The sequence below is a fragment of the Falco naumanni genome, chromosome 5 (assembly GCF_017639655.2).
Source record: "Falco naumanni isolate bFalNau1 chromosome 5, bFalNau1.pat, whole genome shotgun sequence".
In the NCBI taxonomy this organism is placed as follows: Eukaryota; Metazoa; Chordata; class Aves; order Falconiformes; family Falconidae; genus Falco; species Falco naumanni.
The window spans coordinates 9,309,482-9,336,052 of NC_054058.1; the positions used below are offsets into that span (position 1 = coordinate 9,309,482).

Here is a 26,571-nt window from a genome sequence, read left to right on the forward strand (position 1 = left end):
CAGGTACACAAGCACCACAGTTACCAAGAGAACTGACCCTCAATCCTGAGCACCAGTTCTGTATTTCTTCAGCCAAAGTTCAGCCAACAAGAGAACAAGCAGCCTAGTAGGGGCACAATTTATGCCCAGCCTGCAGATTCTAAAAAGTACTTTCAGTAAGTGCTTTAGACTTGCACCTGTATTTTCATAACCAGGAACTCTGGGATGAAGATGATTGTCAGTCACAAGCTTCTGCTTTATGCCAAGATTCCTTTTATCACAAAAGTAGGACTGAAAAAAAGAGAGAACGAGATACTAGGACACTACTTGCATCTCTCCTTCAATTAATCCTTTCATAAAATAAAGATAGCTAGTTAGGTACCTGTGTTAAACTGATTCAATCTGACCTACCTTTTCGCAGAGATTAAGAAAATTCTATTTGACCTTATTTTTGGCCTTTAAAGTCTCACTTTAAGAAAAGCACTTTTGAACAACTGAAGGCAGTTCAAGCAGTTTGTATGACAAATTCTGCAGTTATGTTTTACTATTTATGAATCTTACATCTGTTTATTATGATAAAACAGCTAACCTCTCCCCAATCTGCCTGAAATAAATTAGGTTCTGAACAAAACACTGAAGCCTACAAACAATTATCCTGCTCAAGAATTTTTAAAAGGCGCATTGCTTACATTTCCCTCACCTTATTAGGTTTCATTTTGTGTCTCAACAGCCATATTCATTCTCCAAGGAAAGACATTAGAATACCGCCATGTCCATTGCAACACATGTCCCAGTCTACAGCTTACCAGGTTTGGTTCAGAAACTCAAGTCTCACAGCAATCCTTGATTCAATGTACTTTTTGGAACTGCTGTGTACGTGATCCAGTGCTGCAATGGCAGGTTACACTACACGAGCTTGCAGTGAATGCAGCAAGTGTATGTACTCAAGGGAGTCAGAAGAATTCTCCTTCCTGAACCAAGCCTGTAGCTTTCACTTCACACCTCATTAGAGGTTCCCAATTCATTGCAAAAGCAAGCAGGAAATCCCCGGTGCAGTCAGCTGCGGGCAGATGTAACTCATGCATCACTAAACCTTGTGCCACCCCTCAAGGCAAAGGCAAATTCCTCACCTTCTCAGAAGTGGGAAGCCAAGTGCTTTGGAGCAGTTATCCACTGCGCTCCCTCTAACTTCTCATTTCCCAAGAAGTAACATGAGAAACAGTTTCCAGAGAACCTCATACAATTTTTAATTATTATTAGTGTGCAAGAACAGGGAAACTAGAGGAGACACGGTCAGAAAATACCTGCCAAGAACTCTACTGTCATTCAGTCCTACATGTGTACAGTTACAGTATTGCTCCAGACCAAGGGATTTTACATGAATTGTTATTCATTAAAGGCTGGGTAAAGGTTGCATAGCTAAGAACAGAAACAGGTGGTTTAAGTAAACAAATACTCAAAGGTTTGGATAACGGCAACTGCAAGGCAGGAATGTGAGAAATGTTGTGTCCTTCATTCTCTAGTCCAACAAGATAGCTGAAAAAATACACCCATATTAAACAGCTGGAAGTAGATGATAACACTTGCAAGACATCCAAGTTTTAGGGAGAAGCATTAGAAAGACACACCCATTAGTAAGACAGCTAAGTACTTAGAGAAGATGGCCCAGGTGCAAAGATTTTACTGGTTTCAAATAGAGAGAAGTGGAGAGGCTGATAAAGCATACTGCCATTATTTTTGCACAGAAGCTTGAAAGACCTTAGTAACTGCCACTTCATTCATCTTTTTCAGCAGGAGTCTCCACGCTTGGATTCTGCTCTTTACAGAACACAAAAGCCTAGTGAAACAGATGAGCAAAATAATATCCCAGTAACTCCTACCACGAGATGGTTACAGCCAAACCCAACCATTAATACCAGTTGCACCAGAAAAGCAGAGAGGACACTCACTGTAGGTTATAGCTCCATTATGCAATTTCTTTGCAGAAGTTGTTTTGGGTTGAAATAGACCCACCTAACCTGGCTATTTCCTTGCACATTATCATCCAGCATATTTTTTAGAAAAGATGCATCAGCAAATACTAAAGGGGCAGATCTCATTTTCACATATAAACGCTAAAGCAGCAAGGCTAAAATCATGAGTTATTTTAAAAGTAAACATGAACAAACATACTAAGACAGGGTTTTTTTGTATTTGAAATAACTTTTATTTGTGAGGAACGTCACCCATGCTGCAGTTTCAAATAGATCTTACCAAGGAAAGCGGAAGTTTCTCCTCCCCGTGTCCTGCAGTAAACAGGACTGGCACAGAAAAAAAAAAATCACCACACCTGGGAGGTTTAGCACCAGCATCCAATAAAAAAAGCATCTGATTTCAATTTCAGTTCTTTGGTTGGTTTTTTTTCCCTTTTTAGTTTACCAAAAGAAAAATCGAAAAATTCAATACTAGTGAAACAGTGACATTCTGGAAAAAAAAAAAACCCACAGTTACTGTTGAAACTGGGGAGGCTGCTCTTTCTGAATCTCGCTCTCTTTTCTTCTCTTCATGCATCTATCTTGCAGGCGTTCCCTGGATCTCAGCTGCTGGTATTTTTTTGTTTTAAGTTCCGATGTTTCAGATCTTTGCTTTCATCATCACTGTTGACAATTTATTGCTTGTGTGTTTCTTTGGTGTTACTTTTGAGTTGTATTTTAGGACACCTGTTAAAGAACCATATTTAAGAAAATGCAGTTTAAGTTTCATTTTGTTGTAAAGGTAGTATGTCAGGTGGAAAGGGAGTTTTATAATAGACAGGATAAATGTAACTGGCTTATATCCTGTCCGTAAGCTGAGAGTACACTATCTTCCTAAAGCAAAACATTACTAACTCATGAGCAGATGCTATTGCTACATAGACCAGATATTCTCCCTGAAAAATCAGAATTATAAAGCAAAAGTTTACTTTGCAACAAATACAGACACCAAGGCAGAGGACAGAGAGAAAAAGCAGCAGACTGTTCTTGGTTTGCCTATCTAGCACCCAGAAGTTATTGGAAGTATCTAGCCACACATAAGGGGATGTGGCCAGAGTCCAAGTCCTAGCAGTGTACACAGTGCTGCTTCAGTTTGAGAACAGCAACTAAATTTATATTCCTTACCTGAGGGATGATAAAGGTGCCTGGGGAGCCGGACATTACTCAGCACCACTCTGCTCAGTCACTGGAGCAGGATTTTCAGTAGGTGTTTCAGTCACCTTTGTCTGAGACAAAACAAACATTTGTTATAGGCAAAGGCCGACCTCCAGACCCTTCCTCTGTTCAGTGGTGGGGCCAGCATAACCCAGGCTTTAAAATAATCATGGAAAACAAATACTCAGAAAATATAAACTATAGGAAAAACCTTAAAGCCTAAGTATTACACAGCAGATTCTGTCAGTGGACCACATCAAGTAGATATATAGAACAAGAAAGTCTTTCCTCATTAAGGTAAAATCTGGGTTTGCAAACAGTTCCCTGAAATCATCTGGTTCAAGCAGTTCAGGAAATTGATCTGGAGCTTTGAAATCTCTTCTACCACATACAGACTGAAGGTTTGAGGAAGCTGGAACACACAGCTGTTTCTCTCTGCTTTGAAAATATTTGTTGTAGTCTCACTGCAGTTACAAACTATCCAGAAGCCATCCCTATCCCCCTGCTGGTTCCACTTAAGAGAAGCTGTTCCTTCTCAAAGAAGGCAACAAGGAACAGGCAATGAAACCAGCTACCTTCAACCAACAGCACTTTGGACTCTGGCCATCAGACTCCTCCAGCACACCAAAAATACACTTAAATCAACACTCCCACAGGACAGAAGGTCTTGGGCATTCACCCTATCCAAACCTTGGTCTCTGCCACATTTTGCCAGGAGCACGCTCACCTCTTTCCCATCCTGAGCTGGAGCATTGGGTGGACGAGGTCGACGCCGGTAGTTGTATGGGCGCCTATACCCACGGCGAAGCGGCTGCTGACTCATAGCATTGGCCTCATGATGGTTCTCTTTATTTTCAGTCTCTCCAGCCACTGGGGCAGGGCGTGGACGCGAGGGCCCTCTGAAGAGCGAGAAAAATAAAGATTAAACTACCATAATTTTAGCCCAGCAAAAGTCTCTCTAACCAAGCACCATCTTTAACAACTTTGAATGCTAGCAAACCACCCCTCTGGAGTTTGGCTGGCACATAGCTGGAAGGGAAAGAAGCAACCTGGATGTCTCTTCACTGCTGAAGCTACATCAGCATATTCTACTGTCTGTCATACAATAAAGGTGTAGTTAGCCCATCTGAATTGCTGGCTAGGAAAAGAAACAAGCCAGTAATGGCCACACAGGCTGATTCTGCCAAGTTAGCCTTGGCATAGCTATATGCCAGCCCAGTCCTATTCAAAGTTAATGATGCAATCACTGGCAATTTCAATCCACCTTGTAAGCCATTCTTGAATCTTCACTCTTTGCTTTATGTTGCCCCTCCTGACCACGTGAAAAAGCATAGCATGTATCTGTCAGGCAAGCTGGACCTCATTAACACTAAGCTATCAAGTCTATGTTCCTGAAGTATGCAAGAGCATTTCATCCCATTTCCAGTATAAACAAAGTGTGTTTATAAACTGTCAAAACACAGCTGAAAGCAATGACAAAGTAACTGCCTAGTATCTAGTTCCCATTAGCTGGCTTACCTGATCTACTGCTATCTAGTCCCAAAAGCTAATTTACTTTTTTCCAAAAGAATCCAACATAAAAGTGACTGGATTGTAAATGCAAGCAATTATCTACCTGTTAACTCAAACAGAAGCATTCTGCACTCATACAGGATATATCATACCTCTTATAGAAGAAAAAAGCATCAGAAGTGCATAAATTCTCATTAGCCATAAGCAAGTTACCCAGCTTGTGATTCACCCACATGGCATGCAAAAGCTCAGATGCTTCGCTGTACTTGGTGTGGTGCTATTCCTGACTGCCTATGCTAATGATGACTTTCAAGAATAAAATTTATTCAGCTCAGATCCCTACAAGCAGCAGTACTACCCCTTTGCCCACAATCCAATATAGGAGAGACAACTTAAATATTCACAGATAGAAAAGCTCTGAGTAGAGGTAGAACCTCACAAGGTTCACATGCCCCCACTTCCTGAGCTTGTCCAGATCCCTCTGGATGGCATCCTGACCCTCAGGTGTCTCAGTTGCACCACTCTGCTTGCTGTCACCTGCAAACTCGCTGAGGGTGCGACACTCAATCCCACTGCCTATGTCACTGATGAAATTAAATAGTACTGCTCCCAATACAGACCCCTGAGGGACATCAGGCATCACTGATCTCCACGTGGACATCAGGCCCTTGACCACTATCCTTTGGATGTGGCCATCCAGCCAATTCCTCATCCACCAAACAGTTCACCCACCAAATCCATCCCTCTCCAATTTAGAGAGAAGGATATTGTGAAGGACCACGTCAATGTTTTACAAAGAACACCAGTGAAAGTAATCCAGTGTTTTATTTAACTTGTCACTCATCTTCCAAGATAAAACAATTCACAAGAAACCAAGAATCTGAGTAATCTTTTCTACTGAAAGGAATTTGGGGGTGGGGGGGGTAAGCAAAGCAACATCTCAAAAGGTATGATAGTCAGAGGCTAACTATTTCACACTGGTATTCTTAACCACACCAAATTCCTTGGCTATGGAATTGTTCCCTTAGTGCAGAGGCTGGGAAACAAAGAAAGCAACCCTACGCTGGCCAGTTTAAAGTATGACTAATACTGATGACTCAGCAACTTTCTCCACATATCCCACCAGAAAGTGTTAGTGTTCATGTGAACTCAAAGTGATCTTTACTAAGAATGTAAGCATGGTCTACGAGGTCTTCCAAGTGTTCATTTACCCCAGTTCTGTGAATCCCTAGGGGCAAAATAAGGATAAGGAAGCCTACTTTCCAGCCTCCCAGCTGCCAGTTAATTGGTTTCCACACTGGGGATTTCCTGAGCCAGACAGAGTTTGCCTATTCAGGGATATCACAATGGTGTCCTCTTCCAGTTATTTGACTAGTGTCCAAGTTTTTAACATAACCAACATCCTATGGCAAAAAGCTCCAGAAATCTGCTGTACGCTTAACAACCCAAGTCAACAACCTGAGCATGAGCCAGCAGTGCACCACTGCAGCAAAGGCAAATGGATTCTGGGCTGCATCCACAGAGACATTAGTAGCAAAGAGAGATGTCAACATCCCACCTTACTCTGCACTTATCAGGCCACACAATTCAAAAAGGAGATAGACTGGATACAGCCCAAAGGAGGGCCCAGATAATCAAAAGGCTGGAGGAACTGACCTATGAAGGAAGACTGAGGGAGTGAGGTCTTTTCTCCCTGGAGAAGAGAATGCTTAGAAGGGAACTCACAGTATTCCAGTACTTGAAGGGCAGCTATAAAGAGGACAGACACTTCACAAGGCGCCACACTAAGAAAACAAGGGGCAACAAGTACAAGTTGCACCAGGACAGGTGTCATCTTTATACAATAAAGATTTACAGTGAGAAAAATAGTTTACTTGAACAACCCTCCCCAGGAATGTGGTAGAGTCCCCACCACTGAAGGCTTTCAAGATGTGATTGGACAGGGTGCTATAGTCTCACCTAGGCTCCCTTTCCCACAAAAGGGTCAGCCAGATTATTTTTTTTAAGGTCCCTTCCAGCCTCAGCTGTCCTGTGGTTTTATGAACCTCCCTTGGTTTTTCAGCATGTCTCCTATTTCCTTCATCTGAATGCTCCTCAAGGTCTTGTTAGGTTTTGGGGTTTTATCAGAGATATAGTGAAAAAAACTAGAACTCTGCTGCAGACAGAAACTGCATAGATAACAGAAACATTAACACCCACTTCAAGAAGGGCCAGTTAGTACTGATGTAGATGAGCTCAACAAGAATGTAAATAAGGAGCCTTCTGACAAGGACATGCTAACTGCTAAAAGAAAGACTAGAGTAAAATAATTGTGGTAGTAATAGTTTAGTAATAATAAGAGATCAGCGACTTCCTACTCAAATGGCCCCCACCCCGAAGAAGGTGGATCCCCTGCCAGAGATCATGCCGATATAGATTAAAACCAGCCCAGTGGGCATGTATTAGCTTTACATGTTTAGAGTGGACAATAAGGAAGGACTAATCGTTAGCCAGCAGATGTTTTAAGATAACAAACTCAATAACAAAGACTGCTAATGTATGCAAAGATAAACAAGAACTTCAGGTAACTGCCCAAGAAGATGAAAAGTACATCTTGAAGAGGCACCAGAGGGAGGAGATTCTGAATGTTCAGAAACCTTATGTATATGCATGACTTTGTATAATAAATATCGGACTGCTAGTTGAAACTGCATGCAAGTTAAGAGGAGTGATCTCCCTTGCACCTGGTGCTGCAATAAACATACCTGTTTTGTAACTTCAGGAGAGTTGTAGAGTTTGATTCTGCACATCATCAGAAGAAATAACAAAACTAAATCTCATCCATCCTTTCCATGCTACTCATTATTTGGAGGACCTCTATATCAGTCTTCATTTGTCTCTTCTCCCAGCCTCAGACTCCTCAGCCACTTCTACACTTAACACATTCCCCCCGGCCCTTCAATCATTTTGATAAGCTTTATCTTATTATTCCAGAAGCTCTCCTGTATCTATAGTACTCCTTTTCTCCAAAAGTCCTAGCAAGAGCCACTTAAGTAATCCTATTTTGTTACCCTCTCATTTAGGAGCCCTCAATGAACTTAAATTTTATCTCTTAACTGACAGCAATACCCTCCACTAGCACAGGATGCTACAAGGTAACTATAGTGCCATCATAAAGTTGAACAGCCTGTAAGAGATAGGATACAACTTCAGCCTTCCCTGAACAGTAGGCTTTCCTCTGTACCTACAAGTAGCACCAGTGCATAAAACCAAGCCTGCATGACACTCAGGAGCGAGCTGGATGTGCACAAGCTACTAGTTCAGTGCTTAATTGGAAACTACTGTCTGCAGTTCACAAGAAAAGTTATAAAGCACACCCTTGCCCCTGCAGATGGTGGGCCTAGCTGTCCCAGATCAAGTGGGGTTTGGATTCACTACTTGTCTAGGAAAGCCTAAGAGTTCAGCTGAGAAGACATGGACCCTGCAACTTATTTCAGTACATTGCTCAACTGTGAGAGGTAAGAGAATCCTAAGAATGATTTGCCTTTTCTAGACCTATTCCTGGCTCTGAGCAACATATAAGCACATTAAAAAAAAATATTTATGGTTGTTTCCTTACTCCTGTGGCTCACCTTTCTCCTACTAATTAAAATGTTTCTCCCACCTGAATACACATTAACACTAGGGAATACAGCTTCCTGCTCTTACTGAAGCCTGCATAGATCACAAAAGCATCCAAATGTAATGATGAACAAGGAAACAGTACAAACCTGCGATAGCGGGGACGATAGGTAGGGTTCCTATGGACTTGCTGATGAAGTTGTCCTCCTTCTGTGACCCCATCCTTCATCTCTCCCTCACCACCCTACAACCAAAAGAAAACAGAAGGCAAAGATGAAGTGTTACCTTATTTCATGGGCAATATATTAAGCCCAGTGATCTGAACACAAGCTCAAGAACAGTGTATCAGTACAGAAGCACCAGCATATCAAGTAAAAAGCAGCAGATACTCAAAAGGCTTTAATACAGACAAAAGTAAGAGTAGAGCAGAACAGAACAAGAGTCAATCACACTGTCCTTGCTCCTCATAGTAATAGATGAGGAGGCTACCTCACAATACTTCCTCCCTGTCTGCCAAGAACAGCAGGGAACCTCACAGTTCTGATGTGCATGGAAGTGCATTTCAAGTCATGACACTGCATTGTAAGGGGTAAATGTGTTACGGAGAGGCAGCTATGGATCAGGACACTTCTGAATTCACAAAGCTAACAGACATCATGCACAGACTTGCCAGAGACCACTTCTGGCTTCATTCTACACAAAGCCCCACACCACAGAAAAAATAAATCAAGAAATTTAAAAGGTAGAAAACCTGTACTACATAGTGTCAAATACTCTTCTACACAATCATTTTCATTGCAGTGGTTATTAGTTAACAAGTAAAGGGGAACGATAAAGTTTATTTCAATTTGTTTCAGGGTTTTTTTTCTCATCTAGTTTGTTGTTTGTTTTTTTTAAATGCCAGCCATCAGTACTGTCCATTTTATAAGTCATTAGATGATTTTCAGTTCCCATTGTACTATCCTCCTTTAAAAGGAGGAATTTAACAAGAACTCTGGAAACAGAAGTGCATCTTTTGTATCTGATAGTGTAGACTACTGAAGGCTGTCAGAAAGCTTGTTTCCTACTCTAGGTTTGACAGGTCTCTTTCCAATTCTGCACAGCTATTTTAACCACCACCATATTTTGCTTTATTTTATCTGAATATCTCAGGTAATTGCATGGGCAGTGAACTTCTCTTTAGCTAAGATATTGTGATAATTAACATTTAGAAAGGCTGGAGTGCTGTCGGTTCTAACACCTTAGGGAGTTAAGTGAACCTCAGTGACTAACCTGGACAATCTTCTCTTCTCTCTACAGGAAAATACCCTCCAAATGCATTAATTTCAAGCACTCTGTAGCTTTCCAAGTTTCCAAAAAGCACAAAGACATGGCCTAAATGCAGCTGGAATATTTCACATGCTGTACCTAGAGCTAGCTATACCAGCTATTCTTAACGATATGACAGGGTCAGCTGCTGAGTTGAGATAAATCAGAATTCAATTTAAAAACCACAAATAACGTTATCCATTATGGTCTCTCACGTATAAAACTGATCAGGATAACTAAATATCCACAGGAACTCCCAGTGACTAAGTAGACAGTAGTAACAGGTAGCATCTGATAGAAGTTGAGAAGTACTCGAGAGACTCAGAAACCAAATGGAAAACTATGCTTCTGAGTTTACAACAGTATTATACTACTTACATCTGCTTTCTAATACCAATCTGTCCTGTTTGTATCAGGATGTTTACAGTTTAATAGACCTGTGATGGGTAGTCAGAATTTTTTCCAACAGTAAAGTAAGAAATAGCACTGCCAGTATTGCATGTGGCAATAGTGATTCATGTCTTGAGGTTTGCCATTTGTGAAGCAATAATCTAATGCTCTCACTCTCTCCTCTCACTCTCTTCCTCACGTGAGGACTGGCAAAGCACAGAAACGGGAGAACAACAAGATGTGAAGGGAAGAGAGGATGCCAAACTAAAGCAATCCTGAACATGTTCCAGCATAATCATCACTTCTCCAGGATTTCTGAGCAAGCACACGTGAAATCAGCACTCAGTTCTAGTGCTACAATGCCAGAAGTACAGAACCATGAAGGCCTAGTAGGTCTTGTCGGAGGGGCAATGTTGCCAAAATCAACAAAGCCTCAACCAACCCAATTGTAGGGAGGGACACACAACAATATTTTTGATCAGCCAAAGCTCTCCTATAGCACTTGACAGTCAGGATCACATTCACAGCTCTTTAAAAAGCAGTATTGAATTTCTACATGTTTTTAATGGCAGAGCCCAAGCCCACTCCTCCCTACAGAGGGCTGCATCAGAATCTCACATAAAAGACTCCATCTCCTGTAGTGATGGAAAGAGTGACTAGACCTGATGAAGCATTACAAGAAAATTTCAACATTTTCCTATTCATCTTGAGCTGAATGTTATGTCAGTATTTTAAATGGGTTTGGCTTAATCAGTTTAAAACAGAATAGCAAAGCATCTGAATTGCTTAGCCCAGAAGTCCTGATAATTTCCTGCATCTTCTATAGTACCACAAAAACTCAATTAACACATTACATTATATCACTGTCAATTGATCTAGGTCTATTGGCTGGAAGTGAAGTACAATTCCAAAATAAAACAATTATGCTATTAGAAGTCACTCAAACAGATGCAATTTGACCAGAAAACAGTACCTAAGCTTTGAGGTCTTGTTTCACTACACTAACAGTAAGTACATTAGATTCATTTATTAGTCAAGCTTCATTTTTACTGTTAAAAGCATCACACTATGTCTAGCACATACATGATCCTGTTTCACGATCTCCTCCACAGGAACCTTCCAGCTCAATGTGATACCTTCTAACAAGAGATTAGGTTATCCTAAAGGACAAATGAATGAAGCTGGCCTGCTGCACTCTACATTTTCCTCTGAAGAACAAAATAGGCAAGTAGGCTGTGATTCTCTATGAAGATCTTGCACAGACTTCTCTAACCCTAAAAATGTACAAAATATTACTGCCATCTCCCAAAGAAGAGTTTTGTAAGCATTAACAGTAACTGCAATGAGCTTTTTACCCATCTGCTTCTCCTAACTTCTTCCTTTGTTAGTACATTGCTTCAGATCAGTTTCTAGCTTTTGTGTAATACTATTAATTTTTTCAGGTCTCTTCTCTACAAGAAATAGCATCAGCCTATAAAACAGCTCTCAAACTCTTTTGCTTATTTTTTGACCCACTAGTATAGAGGCTTCCTCTATTAGTGACACACACAGTATCTACATGATGCCATCATCAGTTCTCAAGGCTATTCCATGATTCACTGTACTAACATCCTCACTACAGCTCCATGCCATGACTGTGTTGGCAGTTTACTGAAGAGCACAGCCTCTTTTCTGTAGTGGATACAATTAAGAACTTTCTGATATGAACAAGTACTTCCACTTTCCACAGAACTTTCCATGCAATCCAGACACAGTTCCACTGGAGCTGATTAAATACCTCAGATTCCTCAAGGTTCTCTTCACTGCTGAGAAATTCACACAATGTGACATGTTCAAAAAACAGACTCAGTAACTTAAGACACAGTACAGGCACATTTGAGCTACTGTGGCAAACAAAGGATAGCACCTTTAGTTTGCTTTAAACCATGCCAGTGAGGGAGAAGAAATAGACTCTTGTTGCACTACAAAGCTGGAGTGGAGCTGCTAACTGACATCAGTTAGAAGTTCTTGAAACCTAGGAGGCCACGATGTCAAAAGTCACCTTAACAAATAAGACTTCCCCCCTGCTCCATAAATACAGGATTGGCACGGACACCTTTCATCTCTGCAGCCTAGTAGGTTTTTATGCATGGCAGGCCTGGGTACACCAAAACCTCTTCCTTCAGGTGTGCAGCAAGAGTCAACTGCAGCTGAGTAAATCTCCTTTCAGCAAAGACAGCCCAAGAGTGCCATACCTTCAGCAACTCACACCTGTCTCAGAAATAACCTGCACGGCTGTTAGCTGGAAACATTTCTTCAAGTAGAGGCGCACAACCTTTAATGCACCCATTAATGGGACCATACAGAATAGTGTACAAATACTGCTATGGCTCACAAACACTGCTACCTTTCATTCCTCTTTCCACACATGGGAATGAAAGTGTTAAAGAAAAAAGGTACCAGAAGCATCTTTCTAAATGCAGCAGACATGCAGTTTCAATGTGAAGAAACTGCTGAGAGTTAAAAATCTCCAACAGAATATACTGCTAGTTTCAGATGAGGATTCACTCTACTCTCAAACGATCTATGAAAGCAAGCACATAGGGGATGACAAGAATACCTGGACAAGTTTAAGTGGTTTCACCAACCTAGACTACGACAACTTCAAGGACAGTCCCTGCAAAGACTTCCTTAAAGCAGAGCTTTGACTTGTTCAGGCAACTAGCAAGTGGGTAAGAAGGCCCAGCAGAACTGACTGCACTTGAAACTGGCTCAGAACGCAAGAAGGGTCCACTGCAATGTGCAGCAAGTTGAGCAGGCATAGCAGAACATCAGCTTTGGCTGCACAAGGAACTCCTGACTGAGCTCAAACATGGAAAGGAAATATCACTTTATCACAGTTTTTTCCTCCCTCGCGTAGACCTTCAGGTACCAGGATCCAAGTGTGTTAGGGCCACATGCAAGCCAGGTTTTTAGCTGCATCAGCTTGCATTAGACATCCAAGAGAACATGTCCCAGCATGACTACCCCAAGACTGAATGTTCCCTGTGCTCAAGCTGCGTCTCATTGCTCTTCAGGCAGAAAGAAATAGCCGCTTTCCATACTCATCAGTACACAGCGCTGTCTAAGCTGTGATATGCCTGCTCATTTAAGATCTAAAGCAGTTCCAAGACAACACTGATAACCACCAACTAAAGCATTCACTCCCAATAAAAGGTTGAGATTTTAATCTTGGCAAGGCAAAAGGAAACAGAATCAGTACTGGAACGTAGGTGGCTGGCAAGTGAACAGATAAGACCAGGAACATCAAAAAGCTGAACAAAACCAAGTATCCTAGTTCTTTGCCACTTAGCATGAAAGTTGAAGCTGCAAACTGTATTGCCACAAAAACAAAGACATACTCTGTAATAAGTAATCAGTTACCAGCACAAGCTTCCAGTCATTTCCAAGGGACTCAGAAAGAACACTTTTCATGTATTTAAGGCTCAGCGGTATCCAGCAGGATTAAAGAAAAGACCTCATGATAGCTAGTGTAAACAGCTAGGCTTTAAGGAAGGGTTTCACAACACTTGCTCTGTTTGCCCCTATGCTGTCAACTCTGTAGAAAAGAAGTTATGCTGCTTGGGCAGAGACTTCCACCAGGGCTCATACTGCATTATTCACATATTTCTGCAAGTGATGATCACAGACTCTTAAAGAAAAGCTAATCAAGCTTGGAGTATGTTCTAGTTTGTTGGATCGTTCCAGGCACCAATTTAGCACAATGTGGACAGGAGTGGTAACTGCTAGAATTACAACCATCTATCTCATACTTTTCCCTCTGCAAAAACTTGCAGGGAAGTAGCTTAGGAAACCTTGCCGATATTCTGAACAGTGGTGTGTAGCTAGTTTAAAGAAAAAAAAAGCATTATCTTTACACTGAACTGCTGTAGGCAGAGGCCTATGAAGGTTTCAGCTATTTGGTCAAACTACTACCATGCCATGCAAAAGCAATGAACTTCTAACCAGGTGCTGTTTTCCAAGTAACCCTTCCAAGTTCTGGTTTATTACTTAGGGTCATATACATACTTCAGCTTGCTTCAGGTAAAGAGCATGGTAAACCACTCAGGTGTCTCGCTTCGTTGTGTTTACTCTTCACACAGATACCTTAACACCCAAAAAGATGCTTTTAACACATTATAGAAAGACATGCCAAGGATGGGCCTAAAGGGTACTCAATAATAGAAAATGTCAGATTCGACATCAGTGACGTGCTAGGGGAAACCAGAATATTATTGAACACTACTTACAACTTTTTAAGCTGTCAATGCTTAACTATATGCCAGTGCTGAACCAGTAGTCCCCTCTCATAAGGGGAATTCAGAAGACTGCTGAGGAGGTAGGACTACCACCACTTTAAGAAATAAAACTTACACTTCGAGGTGGTCCACGGCGTCGGCCAAAATAGCCACGTCGATAGCGGCGCCGGTCTGCAGCATAGCGGCTGCCTTCTACAGGGACTCCATCTGGACCAGTGACATTAGCTGCTTCTGCACCCTAAGAAAAGAAAAGAACCATCAGCTACAGGGAAAAGATAACACAGGAAAGAGGCTTTTCTCTATCAGTTCCACGCTATAGAGATTCCTTTCCCCCCATGCAGTGCAAGAGCAGGTTTGTTATTCTCAACCTCATAACCAAAAATTACAATCATGAGTTAAGACCCTATTAGCCAGGCTAAGTTCAGAGGGAAAAAAAACCCAAACACACAACTCACAAAACCTCAAAAGATGTTTGAGAATGTAGAAGAACTTGAAGGTTCTTACAGTCATTAAGCTACCAGACCCCAAGACAAATTCTTCAGGGCAATATATGCCTCTTAACGATTACTGGGCAGGCTACAAGCTTCAAATGCTTTATCAAGTAAGAATTACAGATTCTAGAAGCACTAGAACATAGTTAGTGTTGTGAAGTACTTTTTAATGAAGCCTTTTAAAAACAGATCTTCCACAGAAAAGCTGTATGAATGCCACCCACCCTAGGGATTAATGTAACAGACAAAAATACCAGATACACAGCTAAGGTTCTGTGTTACATCTCACTACAATTTTGTTAACTCTGTTGGAGCACATCCCTAAGTATCCATGATCTCTCACCTTCTCTCCCTCGACCACATCAAATTCTACAGTCTCTCCATCACCAACACTGCGCAGGTATTTCCGTGGGTTGTTTTTCTTTATCGCCGTCTTTAATAAGAGATACAGAAAAATGTATTATTTTGTCTCTTAGTTATCTTACATTCCTAGCCCTGTAGAGGTAGTAAGGACAGTACTCTTCAGCTACAATCTCAACTCTACACACCAGAGCATTCACCCTGCACACTGGTATATCTTTCATTCCACAGGCCCTTCAATACTCAGTCAAGGTTTACTCCTTTCTCAATATTTATGAGTTTAAGAATCAGCCGTTGCCCCAGGAACCCCTCTGCCAATCCTACTAAATATCCAGATCATTACATGTTTCTGTATAAACAGAGTTCACACCAAGTATTTGATCTCCTGCAAGCTGTACCAAGGCAGCTCCAGCAGCAAGTGTGACTCATGTCTGCACAGTCATTGGACCTGTAGACCATCTACAGAGAACTTAAGACCAGGAGCATTTTCATAGAAAATAGCATTAAATATGAAGTAGTTTATATATAGGTATAAAGTACCATTGCAACTCATAGCAACTAAAGAAGACTTACTACAACTGTGGTGTAACATAAATGACTATTTTACCTAAGCGCATACACAAACCCCCTCCCCCAAATCAAGCCAAGTCCCTAACACACAAAGGAATAGTACCAGAACAGACAATCACAGTTTTAGTCATCTCCTAGGTGGAAATCCCAAATTATAACAACATGGCTTTGAATCAAAACATCAGATGCACAGGAACACTCAAACCTCCTGGAGTGATTTTTAGCTTGTCTAAACTACAGAGGCCTTTTCCTCTGTAGAGTATTTCTAGGATTCCACCAAGGGCTGTTAGCAAGACAAGCCTACTATCTGTTCAATAGGTAAGAGTACACAAACTGGAAGAGGCTGGGGGAGAAAAAAAAAAACCAACCACCACCAAAACGCACACATTGTACAAGCCACTCAAGTAGCAGACTTTTTACTGAAGTTCTTCTGGATTACTAAAGGCCAATTAACTTTGTTTCCCCAGTACAGGCATCTTGTTAGTGTGAAGGAGGCAGGTGCAGATCCAGTAGATAGAAGCACACATGGAAATACAGGGCACAAGTCTGGCTTAAGAAATGGGATGCAAGGCAGAAACAGAAGAGACTGTTGTCATATCTGTCTGCAGTTCAAGAAAAACGGGCAGCTGACAATCAGTTGAATTGCTGCCTGTGCATGGCAACTAAATTCATTCAGTCAACAAAAATATTTCCCACTGAAAGAAAAGTTCTAATCAGTTTAAAGTTGAGCTTGACCAGTTTAGGAAAAGTAGTCTCATTGTTGCTGAATACAGTCCCCTTTGTCTCAGGCAACAGGCCAGCATGTCCTTTTAGCTGTACATCTAGCCACACCTTTCCCTGTACCCTGCAGTGTCCCTGAAAGGCTTAAGGAAGAATGCAAGAGTGTAGATATTATTGCTAGGAAAGCAAAGGCAACCCAAGAGGGGTTTGTTTTGTTGTTTTTGTGGTTGTGGAGGTTTTTTTATACAGGAAGAAAACAAGCTGCTCAAGTGAATTCTTTGGGGAATTTAGCAAACAAAGACTCCCACCATCAGCTACGACAGTTTCATTTGTTTCTGCTGACCTATTAGTATAACTGCCCCATTTCTAAGATCAGCTGAAGTGCTAGTTTTTCCTTAAGTGCTGTATATTCATACTAAAATAATAATCTTCACTGCGGATCAGGGGTTTAATTCTTTCACCACCACTTGCATTGAGACAACTGACTCAAAATCAAGATTTTTCCTCTGCATATGACAGATGTCAAAGCTGTATTTCAAGCTCCTTCCCCTTCCTTTTAAGTGCAGGGGAAGAAAGGACTACCAGATTTCTTTTCAGGAGCAGGTTTACTTAAGATTAGTGAAGCTCCTCAAACATCCTCGAAGAAGGGTAATGGAAGATAAATTCAACAGGATTCCACATGCTCTTTTCCAGCTTTGTGAAAAGAAGCATCAGAAGTTCAGATTTGCAATTGAATATGCTGCCAACAGGAGACAGAGGCTGCCACACAGTAGGCTGGGGTTTGTTTCATAAAGGCAACCAGGAATCATTTTTAAGTCCTAGAATTCAGAGCAGAAACTACATGGTTCTACTGCTTACTACTTCAGCTGCAGGTAAACGTTGCTGAAATAAGCCTCTAACAAGCCTAAACTACAAGATTGATGAAAAGACTTTTACTCTATATATCCAGAGGGGAGAGAGCTCTCTTCTCCCTGTTACTGTTCCCCAGTATCCTGCAGGCTCCAGCTTCTTTGATTCAAAAGAGATGTTTTGTGTTAACACAGACAGCACTCAACAATTAAGACAAAGCCCTTCATTTCCCAAGGGGACACTAGTGAACAGACAGCTCTAAGTCTTCAGAGCTAGTTCAGTATTTTGTTTGGAAGAGTTCTTTCCATATCCTCATATCACCACACCATGTGCACATCCAGCATCATCGCAGCTATAGCCAAAAATCTGTTACACCAGTTATCAGTGCATGTACACCAGGCTGTGCACAACAAATGCAATCCAGCAAAGTAAAGAAAAAGACCTCTGCAGCAGAAGAGATTAACTCCTCCTCACGGGCTTGTTGATTCAAGCTATGCCTAATTAAATTGGACATCTCTGGCTACTGACACTTACAATGGTGTTAAATTGCAAGACCCTCCTCCCCCCTCCCCAGACACACTCCACGTGGTGGATCACATCGGTCCTTAATGCTCACACCACCTCTAACTGACACAGTGCCCTAGACAGCACCTTGCATGAACCAACTGGACAAGGATACAAGCAAGACAAAGCAGGTGAAGAACCGCCCTTCCCCAAAGCACTGCTTGGGTCCCCCGCAAAACAAAGGGTTAATTCAAAGCAAGCCATGCATGCCCTAAAGAGAAAAGCATTTTAATCTGTACTAGGTTTATAAATAGCATCCAATAGTCAGACACCCGAGCGTTAACCCCCATTCCAATCATGAGATCGGCTTGTTCCCTCCCCACTGCGGATGCGTGCGGGGGAGGGCAGGGAGGAGGCTGTATCTATTCAACTAGGTCAGCCTTATTCTGAAGGGATTAGGCATGTAATCCAGCCCCTCCCGGGACAGGCGCAGGGAGGAGGGGCAGAACCGGCATGGAGAGGGAGCTCACAGCAGGATGTTTGCTTAAACCATGGATTTGCTTCCCTTGCTGGGCGGCCCCATCAGGAGCTCTGGCCAGAACGCCCCAGGCTCTGGTAGCGAGCACGTTCACATACAGGAACGGCTCGAGATGGAAGAGCTGAGGAACACCCAACTGTGGCCAACCAAGGCCAGAGGCAGAAGCATCTCCTTTGCCATGCACAGCCCACCACGAGGGTTAATTCGTTGCAGGCTTGCACACGATGATGTTTCAGAAATACCACAAGCCAGTTTTCCTCGGTGCTTACTCTGAGAGTATTTCATTCACAGGAGATAGGAAATAAACTACACCCTGTCACCCCAGTTTACATTTGGGTGAATAACCTTCTCCACAGGTGAAGGAGACAAAACACCACAGCTAATACTAGCTTGCTGTTGGCCTTCACTCTTTGGGTCTCTGCAAGTGGCCTTCCCAAGCAGAATAACACTGATCCATGTTATATGTCATCAGCACAACAAACACTTTCCAGGATATCTTCCCACAGGATACTTCACTTGCCTTTCAGGTAGTTTTACAGTCCTGCCTATCCAGAACACTTTTCTGCTACTGTAACTCTTTCCACCTTCCTCTGGACACACTCTCACCAGGCCACAGATGCAGCATCTGTATCAGCATGCACAGAGCACACAGTCGTTAAGGAGAGTGACCATTACAACTCAGTACATGCATTAGAGCTCTTGCTCTGAAGTCCACCAACTGAACCAGGAATGTGTACTGCACACACTTCCAATATCACCTTTGCTCATTACAAGCACTAGACTCATTCCTTCCCAGCTTCCTCCATTTTGGGATAATTGGTCTATACCCCTTGAACCAGAGAAACAGGCAATTTATTCATGAAGCCATAGGAACTAAACTACCTCTCAGCGTTGACTAGCATGTTTAACACAACTACATAGACTGGTCCTCTGTGATGAGCTCTTGAGCTTAAGTTTCCTGGTTACATTTGATAGAAATACTGCTACTTGTGCTACAAAGTTCATGCTTTTAAGGATGGCATGGGCCTGCAGGCATTTTATATGGGACAAGCTCCAGGGGCAGTATTTCATTTTCTGGTGAAGTCTCAGATGATGCAAAACCAGATCCAAGCCAACTATTCAGTTTACATTAGCATAGAAACAGCATCCTCCGTCTCCCCCATTAGTTGCCTGCGATCTGAGAGTCATAGTATAAACTTAGAACAGCCTACTGACAGCTCAAGGGAAGTTAACCAATGACAAGCTGCTGAGCAACCTCTCTCTGCTTGGGCACACTTGGCACATAGCCTCCCTCCTCTTCTCCCTGACAGCAGCTGTCTCATGCAGCAACAGCTGATGGCAACCCAGGCTGGTCAAAAGCCAGCCCAGATCACTTTCCCTCCAATACCAGGGAGGGCAGACAGAACAGACCTGAAAACAAAGAGGGTAGGAAGAAACAGAACACACAAGGAGCATGAGGAAATGGGGTGGGGAAGGACAGACAACCAGTAGCAAAGCATTTACAGAAAAGAGTCATCTCCCCAGATGAGGGAAAACCAAACAAAAAACACCCCAAAAACCCCCAAACAACTTTTAGTGTTTAAATCAGAGCAGATAAGAGAAAGCATGAAGGGTTGTAATATCTATTCCCTCAGTTATAACTCCAGACAGAAGGAAAAAAAATTCACACATGTCCATTCAAGGCATTTGCAGTAAATATTCTGGAACAGACACCCAAACTTATCCTGGCTTCGCCTTAGAACGTTACGTTAGAAGCCTACCACAGTGCACATCTTTAAGTACAATTACTGCTGTCTTACCTGATGAACAAACACATCTTCTTTGGTATCATTTCTGTGAAAAGAGAGTGAGAAGTCATAAGAGTATAGACTAAGAGACTTAAATAGAAGTCCCTGACTTCACAAGCGAAACCCTCCATCCCCCAGCCTTTAGTACATCTCCTGAATTCCATACATTCTGTTTAAATCTATGCTACCAAGACCCTGCTCTGAATTTCCAGGGTCATCTGCCTGACAGCAGAAAGGACTCCTCATCCTCCAGAAGGGTGAGGGGACTGGGGGAGGCTCTCCATAATCTCCTGGCAAGTGTCCAATATTTTGTTTTGACACAGGGCACAGTTAATGACTGGGTTGGTTGCCTTCCACTGTTCCATCCCCCAAAAAAAGCTTCCACAGGGGCTGCAACCTGAGCTGTTATCCCAGAGGTCAAGCAAGACTATCAACAGGACTTGCCACAGCTGTTAACAGAGCTCTCCTTTCAGGAAGGCTCAAAGCAGCCATGCACAAGAGGTGTTAGGAGAGTCCACTAGCAGGGGATCCAGACACAAACATGAGGTTGTCTGGATTAGGCCGGCCAGCCTAGACACTGCTGTATGTTCACTCAATTCCTTCTCCGTAGAGGGAACAGGTGGGTCAAGGAGTTTGCAAAGATAATGCATAACCCAAAGCTTGTTGTGCTGGACCAAAGTAATATTAAACTTTGGTTTAGGAAGAAAGTTAACAAGTTAATACAACATATCCAGCTGAAGGCTCTCACAGCAACTGCTATGGAAGCCTTTAATTACAGTACTTACTAATTCAAGCTTTTCTAAGCTTACCTAACACTGGATAGTAGTCTCCAGAGACTATATCAGAACTGACTTCAGATCCATAAAACAGGGGCTCTTCTGCCCCTTTCTATGCTGTCCAACTTGCCCAAATCTACCTGCTGTGTAACAGTTCAAGGACTTGCAGAACAAAGTAACTTGCCAGGTGTTATCTTCTACAAGACAAGCATTCACCATGCAGGAGCTTTGTTTTTCATAAAGCAAAAGGCTGGAGTATCTGTTAGGTTTAAGGGCTTAAAAGCCAGTTTCCTCCAACTTGGAAGAAGGGGTCTCGTGTACCTAAGGTTGGAGTGTGATCAATATCACTTACAGATATTTGCATTACTAATGCCATTCAGAGGTTTGCTCATGTTCAGAGCAAAAAAATAATATAGAGAGAACTTCTATGAACCCAGGTCTAGAATATCTTCAGTTAGGTGGTATCAGAGCATGTCAAAGTATATTTAGAGTAGGTATTTTGTCCTATTAGTTAACACCAGAGTTTTAATCCAAGAGTATTTCCCCTCATACTCCAACCTTACTTGCACTTTTCAAAAAACAGGCAGGCAGTCATAGAAGACTATACAGTTCATTAAAGATGCAGACCGAGTAAACAAATAACAGACCAAATTTGTTATGAGTTTGACCCTTTCCATTTTCTCTCCATTCACACAACCTTCAATGGAGGGGATGATACCAGAGTTTGTTGAATGCCTGGCAAAATCCGGCTATCAACTGCAGGAAGTTGTAGCCAGGTCCTTGGGTCTCCGCTGCAATTACTAATGAATGGCATTATTATCTGTACCATGAGTCTTAGTACAGTACATTCAACTATCATAATTTAAACATACCTGTTGATAAAGCCATATCCATTTCTGACATTGAACCACTTGACTGTGCCAAGAACTTTGGTGGCTGAAACAAAAAGTTAGTGTTACTCTAAAACATAAGGAAGTACAAGAATGTTACAAAAATACTTTCATACCTGCACATGAAGTCACAATAAGACCTATTCTGCTGCCTTAACACTTAAAGTGTACTTTCATCTCCTGCTACAGTTTATACCAATGCAGTAGCAGGAAGCAGAGTTTTAACATGCTGTTCTTCAGCCAAGAGTTCACACTACATCTAGAATGAAGTCCAGCTCTATTTTCAGAACTGGCCATCCATCCCTTCTTTATTTCTTGTCCCAGAAAAGGGCAGCGAAGCTGAAAATCGTACTGCCATTCATCAGTTCTCTTTAGCTTAGTAGCCAGACACGAAACATAGCCAAAGAAAGCTGTTTAAAAGTCCTCTTTCACACAGTTACCCTTTCTTTCTTCCTTGGAAACCAGAACTGGTCAAAGCAGCAGTTATCAAGCACCATGCAACTTTCTCAAGTGGAGAGGCAGCACATCCATCTTTTGGACAAGGGCTTTCTTGCATTTTCAAGATCAATCTAATCAAATGAAACCTTGCAAGACACTGGGTTTGGGTTGGTTTTTTTTTTTGTGTCCCACTCTATCCCTACTTCTAGGTTCCAAGGCTTCTAGGATCAAGACAAGCTTCTGTCTCAACACCAAAACAGCATCTGACTTAGAAGCCATACTGCAGAGTCTTACAGGATCTGGTGAAACCTGTTCCTCCAACGTATAGGAACGTGTGGGAGGAACTCAACAGCAACAGACATAGTTCAACCTCTCCTTCCCTCTCAGCAACTGGGTGGAGACCACAAATTTGTACTTTTCAAACCTATAGGAAAGGGAGAATTTGGGGCTCTAGACTTCCATAGATGTTACTTATCACAATAACATGACCACAACTATCTAAGCAATCTACATAGTACTTATTTGAAAAGGGTCTAATCACCTAGAGATGACTGCTTATTAAAAACCTCGTGTTTGGGGGGTGGGAGGAACCCAAGAGGAACTAAAAGGAAAATAGTCTAGAGACAGTCTTCAAAAGTCCAAGCCACTCTGCTAGAGGCATAAAGAACATGCTGTAAATTTTTATCTGCTCTACACCTACATTCTCCCACTAGAAGACAATAGAGCTAGACAGACCTTTGGTCCCACGCAGTCTTGCCATTCTTATATATCCCCATGACAGAAGTAAAGAGCAGTCTCTTCCTCCTCCCCAAATACAAAGCTAAAACAGGAACGTTTACTGATAGCAGTTCATTGTATTACTGTTGCTATTACTGAAATAACAGGCCATTTATCATTGCGCTTTTGGAAGTGAAGGTTTGTCTTTAATATACTTTTCTAGCAGAAAATGTTAACATTTAGGAACAGCAAAACCATGTTAAAACTGAGGTAGTTACTAGAGAAAAGGGCTACAACTAGTACAGCATCCATTCCTGAGATAAAACCCCCAAGTTGCACTGCCTAGCACTGATTCAGCAACAAGTCTTTAGCATCAATATTTATAGTTGTGCTTTTAGGTTTCATTTCAGGAGGACAGCACCAGGTACAGACACTTGTTGCTACCACAAAGACACTGGCTACATACAAGACCTCACTGTGCTAAGACAAGTCAACAGGGGAAGAAACAGGGGGAAGCACAGAAACAGGTGCCAGTGGCACACACAGGTTTTAGCCTGCTTTAAGAAGGAAGGCCAATTACCACTGATTCCCCCACAAAATAGCTATTGAGTCTGTTGGCCTATTTCAATCAGATGTGAAAGAGGGCGAGAAGCCTAGGAAGCCTGACAAAAACACTCAAGCAAGTCAGAAAGCTGGTGGAAGGGAGAGGTAGTCAAAACTCACCCTACATGGCCAGCTGGCTACTACTAAGTGGATGCCCACACACACAGCTTCAGAGCTAAACTGCTCCTTTCACACAAGTTGCTAGAGAAGAGAGATGAATCTCCAAGATATTCCTCAAGACACTACTGCGGAAATAGTATTCCCTACTCACACTTGCCTTAGAGTCTCCTCTAAGCACTACTAGGGCGGGGAGGGGCACCTCAAACACAACAGCACAACACTGCACATCCACGTGGCCATGGTAGTACAGCCACTGTTAAGCCTGAGCTGTCGTAGAGATGAGATCAGGCAAGGAGGAGGACAAGCCCAGAGGACACTCTAACCAGTTTTACCGAGTCAGAGAAGGTAGCTGATGCGATGACGACGCCTGTCCCATCAGCAAGCGAAAGCCCACATAATTTCCACAAGATGCTGCACTCTGATGCTATTAGAGGAAACAATCATCAGCCATTCATTCCTACGTGACAAAATAGCCTTTGTATTAGTTTTGAGAAGGAAAGCCAAAGCTCCCTGTGACCAAGAGAGAAGATAAACCCAACTACCCTTTATCCCTGTTCCTAGAAGTCAGACATTTGGATGCCCTGGGCAAGCATCAGACCTTGCTTCTAATAGGATCTTTGTAAGAAGAGACTTAAGCGAACATAATTACAAGACCATTAACGAGGACATCTGAGGTAGACTTGAACATAAGCCCATTTTCAATCAGCATTACCAATGATCATTTTCTTTACAACTCCTGCTAAAAAGCTTGCCTAGCAAGAAGGCCAGTGTGCAAAACCAAATACCGTGGCGGTTTTATTTCTCCTGCTAAACCAGGAAAGGCACTTGTGCCTTCACTTCCCCCTGCACACACACCCCCCCCCCCCCCCCCCAAGCAATAGCAACAGGCAGGCAAGATAAAAACATTATCAAGAATGAAACATGCCACATTAAGGCAAGAAGCAGCAGCCAGACATACGAAAAGACATGGATGTGCCTTGATTGATTACTGATAAATCAAACAGAACAGGGGAAAGTCATCCAAACCGTACTTACCGCTTCAGTTTTGTCAGAACCCTTCCTACCTCTCTGCACCAGAGAAATCCTTCACCCAGCTTCTCCAAGTGCTGCACTGAGCCCTCAGTCTCTCCCTTCAGGAGGTGTCTTTCCTTAGGGAATTTCGGGACTCGACACTAGCAGTCAGCCTCCACTCTGCCTCTACTAACCTCTTAAAAGTTACGCAGTTACAAACGGCGCATCCCCGTTTGCACCGCGGCCCTGCCCTTTTCAACAGGTTGTTCCTGTTCGGTCACGATACAAACACACTCGCGACTCGCCGGCCCCGAGCACAGGCGACGGCAAACCCAGCCTTTTGCTCGCCTCTTTATCCATCAACTAAAAGCTAAAAAAAAAAAAAAAAAACCCCACACACAAAAAAAACCCAAAAAAACAAACCCAAACCAAAACACCTCGACCATTAAACCTAGACGCGTTATTAAAGGGGCAATCTTGACAGACAGAAAAACCGCGCAAAGACCTTAGGATTAAAGGGGGCACACAGGGTTTAACCAGCACCCCCTTCCCCAGGGGAGCTGCTGCCGCAGGGCACGGGACCGGCGGCAGGTGCCAGGAAGACCCTCAACATGGCTGCACTTCGCTCGCTACCACCGCCCGGCCCCGGAGAAGCGGTGCTGGGGCCGCCGCTGAACACAGGTGCTCCCGCCCAGCCCCGAGCTGCCGTCCCGGACAGGCACCGCTCGGCGCCCCCCTGGCGCGGCCACCTCACAGCCGCGGGGAAAGGGCGGGGAAGGGGGGGGGCGGTTCCCGCCACAACCCCCTCCCGCCGCAGGTGCCCCGGGAAGTTGGACGCGGGGCCCGGTGCTCACCCAGCACTTTCTTCTCTGTCTCGGTTGTGGTGGCGGCGGCGGCAGCAGCGCCCGGGGCCGCCTCACCAACAGCCGCGCCCGGCGCGGCGGCGCTGACGGCGCTCTTGGGCTTGGCGTCCGGGGCAGCGGGCGGCGGCGGCGGCGCAGGAGCTCCGGCCGGGGCAGCAGCAGCGGCGGTTGTTGTGGCGGTGGTGGTGGCGGCGGCGGCGGTGGTAGTGGCCGCGGTGGGCGCCGGGCTGGCGGTGCTGGTCTCCGCCGCCTCGCTCATGGTGGCCGGCGGGTGGTGAGTAGGTGCGCGGGGCTCGGCGGCGGGTGTCCCTAGGGCCCGCGCTGGGTCTTACTGCCCCCAAAATGGCCCCGCCGAAGTTTTAACACAGTCAGCGGGGGCCGGCGCCGGCACTCGCGCCGCCTCATTAGCATTTAAAGGGGCCGCGCCGGCGTTGAGCGGGCGGCGCGCAGCGGCCAGCGGCTCCCCCGGGGCGGCGCGCGTGGGGCAGGCGCGGCGCGCGGGCGGGTCGTGCGCGCGCCGCTCTGCGGATATTTACGCGGCCGCCTGCGTAACACAGGAGGGCGCGTGCCCGCGGGGGCGGCGTGGGGTTGAGCGCCGCGCGTGCACGCACATCCCTGTCCGTGGGTGCGCGCAGCCGCACCCCACCACCCCCCCTCGCCACGCGGGGTGCGCGTGTGGGTGGCCGTACGCGCGCACTGACGCAGCGGCGCGTGGGAGCGCGGCGCCGCCCGGTGCTTCGCGCGTGAGCCCCTGCGCTTTCGGGGAGACACGGGCGTGCTGGGGGGAGGGGGCGGTGCGCGCGCCGGCGGTGCCACTCCCGCGCCGTTCCTTGTCAGCTTTTCCGCGCCGGGGCTTCCTCTCCCGCGGCGTCCCGCAGTTTGCACCGCTGGTGACACCTCGCGTCGCCCCCGCTGTCCCGCTGCCGCCTCCTTTCCTTGCCCCGGCCGGGTCCCCGCTGCCGTGGCAGCCCGGCCGCCCGCCGCCCCGCTTCTCCCAGCCGCCTCGGCCTCGTGTCCCCCGGCCCGGCGAGAGCGACGCCTGAGGTGCGGCTTCACGCACCGGCCTTCGCTTTCCGCAAGTTCCGCCTCGCTCCTCGGCGA

General features: G+C 44.2%; 1 protein-coding gene across 2 annotated transcripts; it reads right to left on the bottom strand.

Moving 5' to 3' along the window:
* Positions 1-2,161: 2,161 nt before the first annotated feature.
* On the bottom strand, positions 2,162-25,843 carry YBX3 (Y-box binding protein 3). 2 transcript variants are annotated; one of them, XM_040595610.1, is made up of 10 exons: positions 25,654-25,836; positions 25,462-25,494; positions 21,701-21,764; positions 20,065-20,098; positions 15,068-15,157; positions 14,349-14,471; positions 8,408-8,502; positions 3,874-4,045; positions 3,117-3,217; positions 2,162-2,678 (listed from the first exon to the last, which is right to left on the bottom strand). In XM_040595610.1, the coding sequence occupies exons 1-9, from the start codon at positions 25,727-25,729 to the stop codon at positions 3,152-3,154; spliced, it is 753 nt and encodes a 250-aa protein (XP_040451544.1). In that variant the 5' UTR covers positions 25,730-25,836; the 3' UTR covers positions 2,162-2,678; positions 3,117-3,151. The 2 variants fall into 2 exon arrangements, with proteins under 2 accessions (XP_040451544.1, XP_040451543.1); XM_040595609.1 differs by having other exon boundaries at positions 25,462-25,843.
* Between the last annotated feature and the right edge of the window lie 728 nt (positions 25,844-26,571).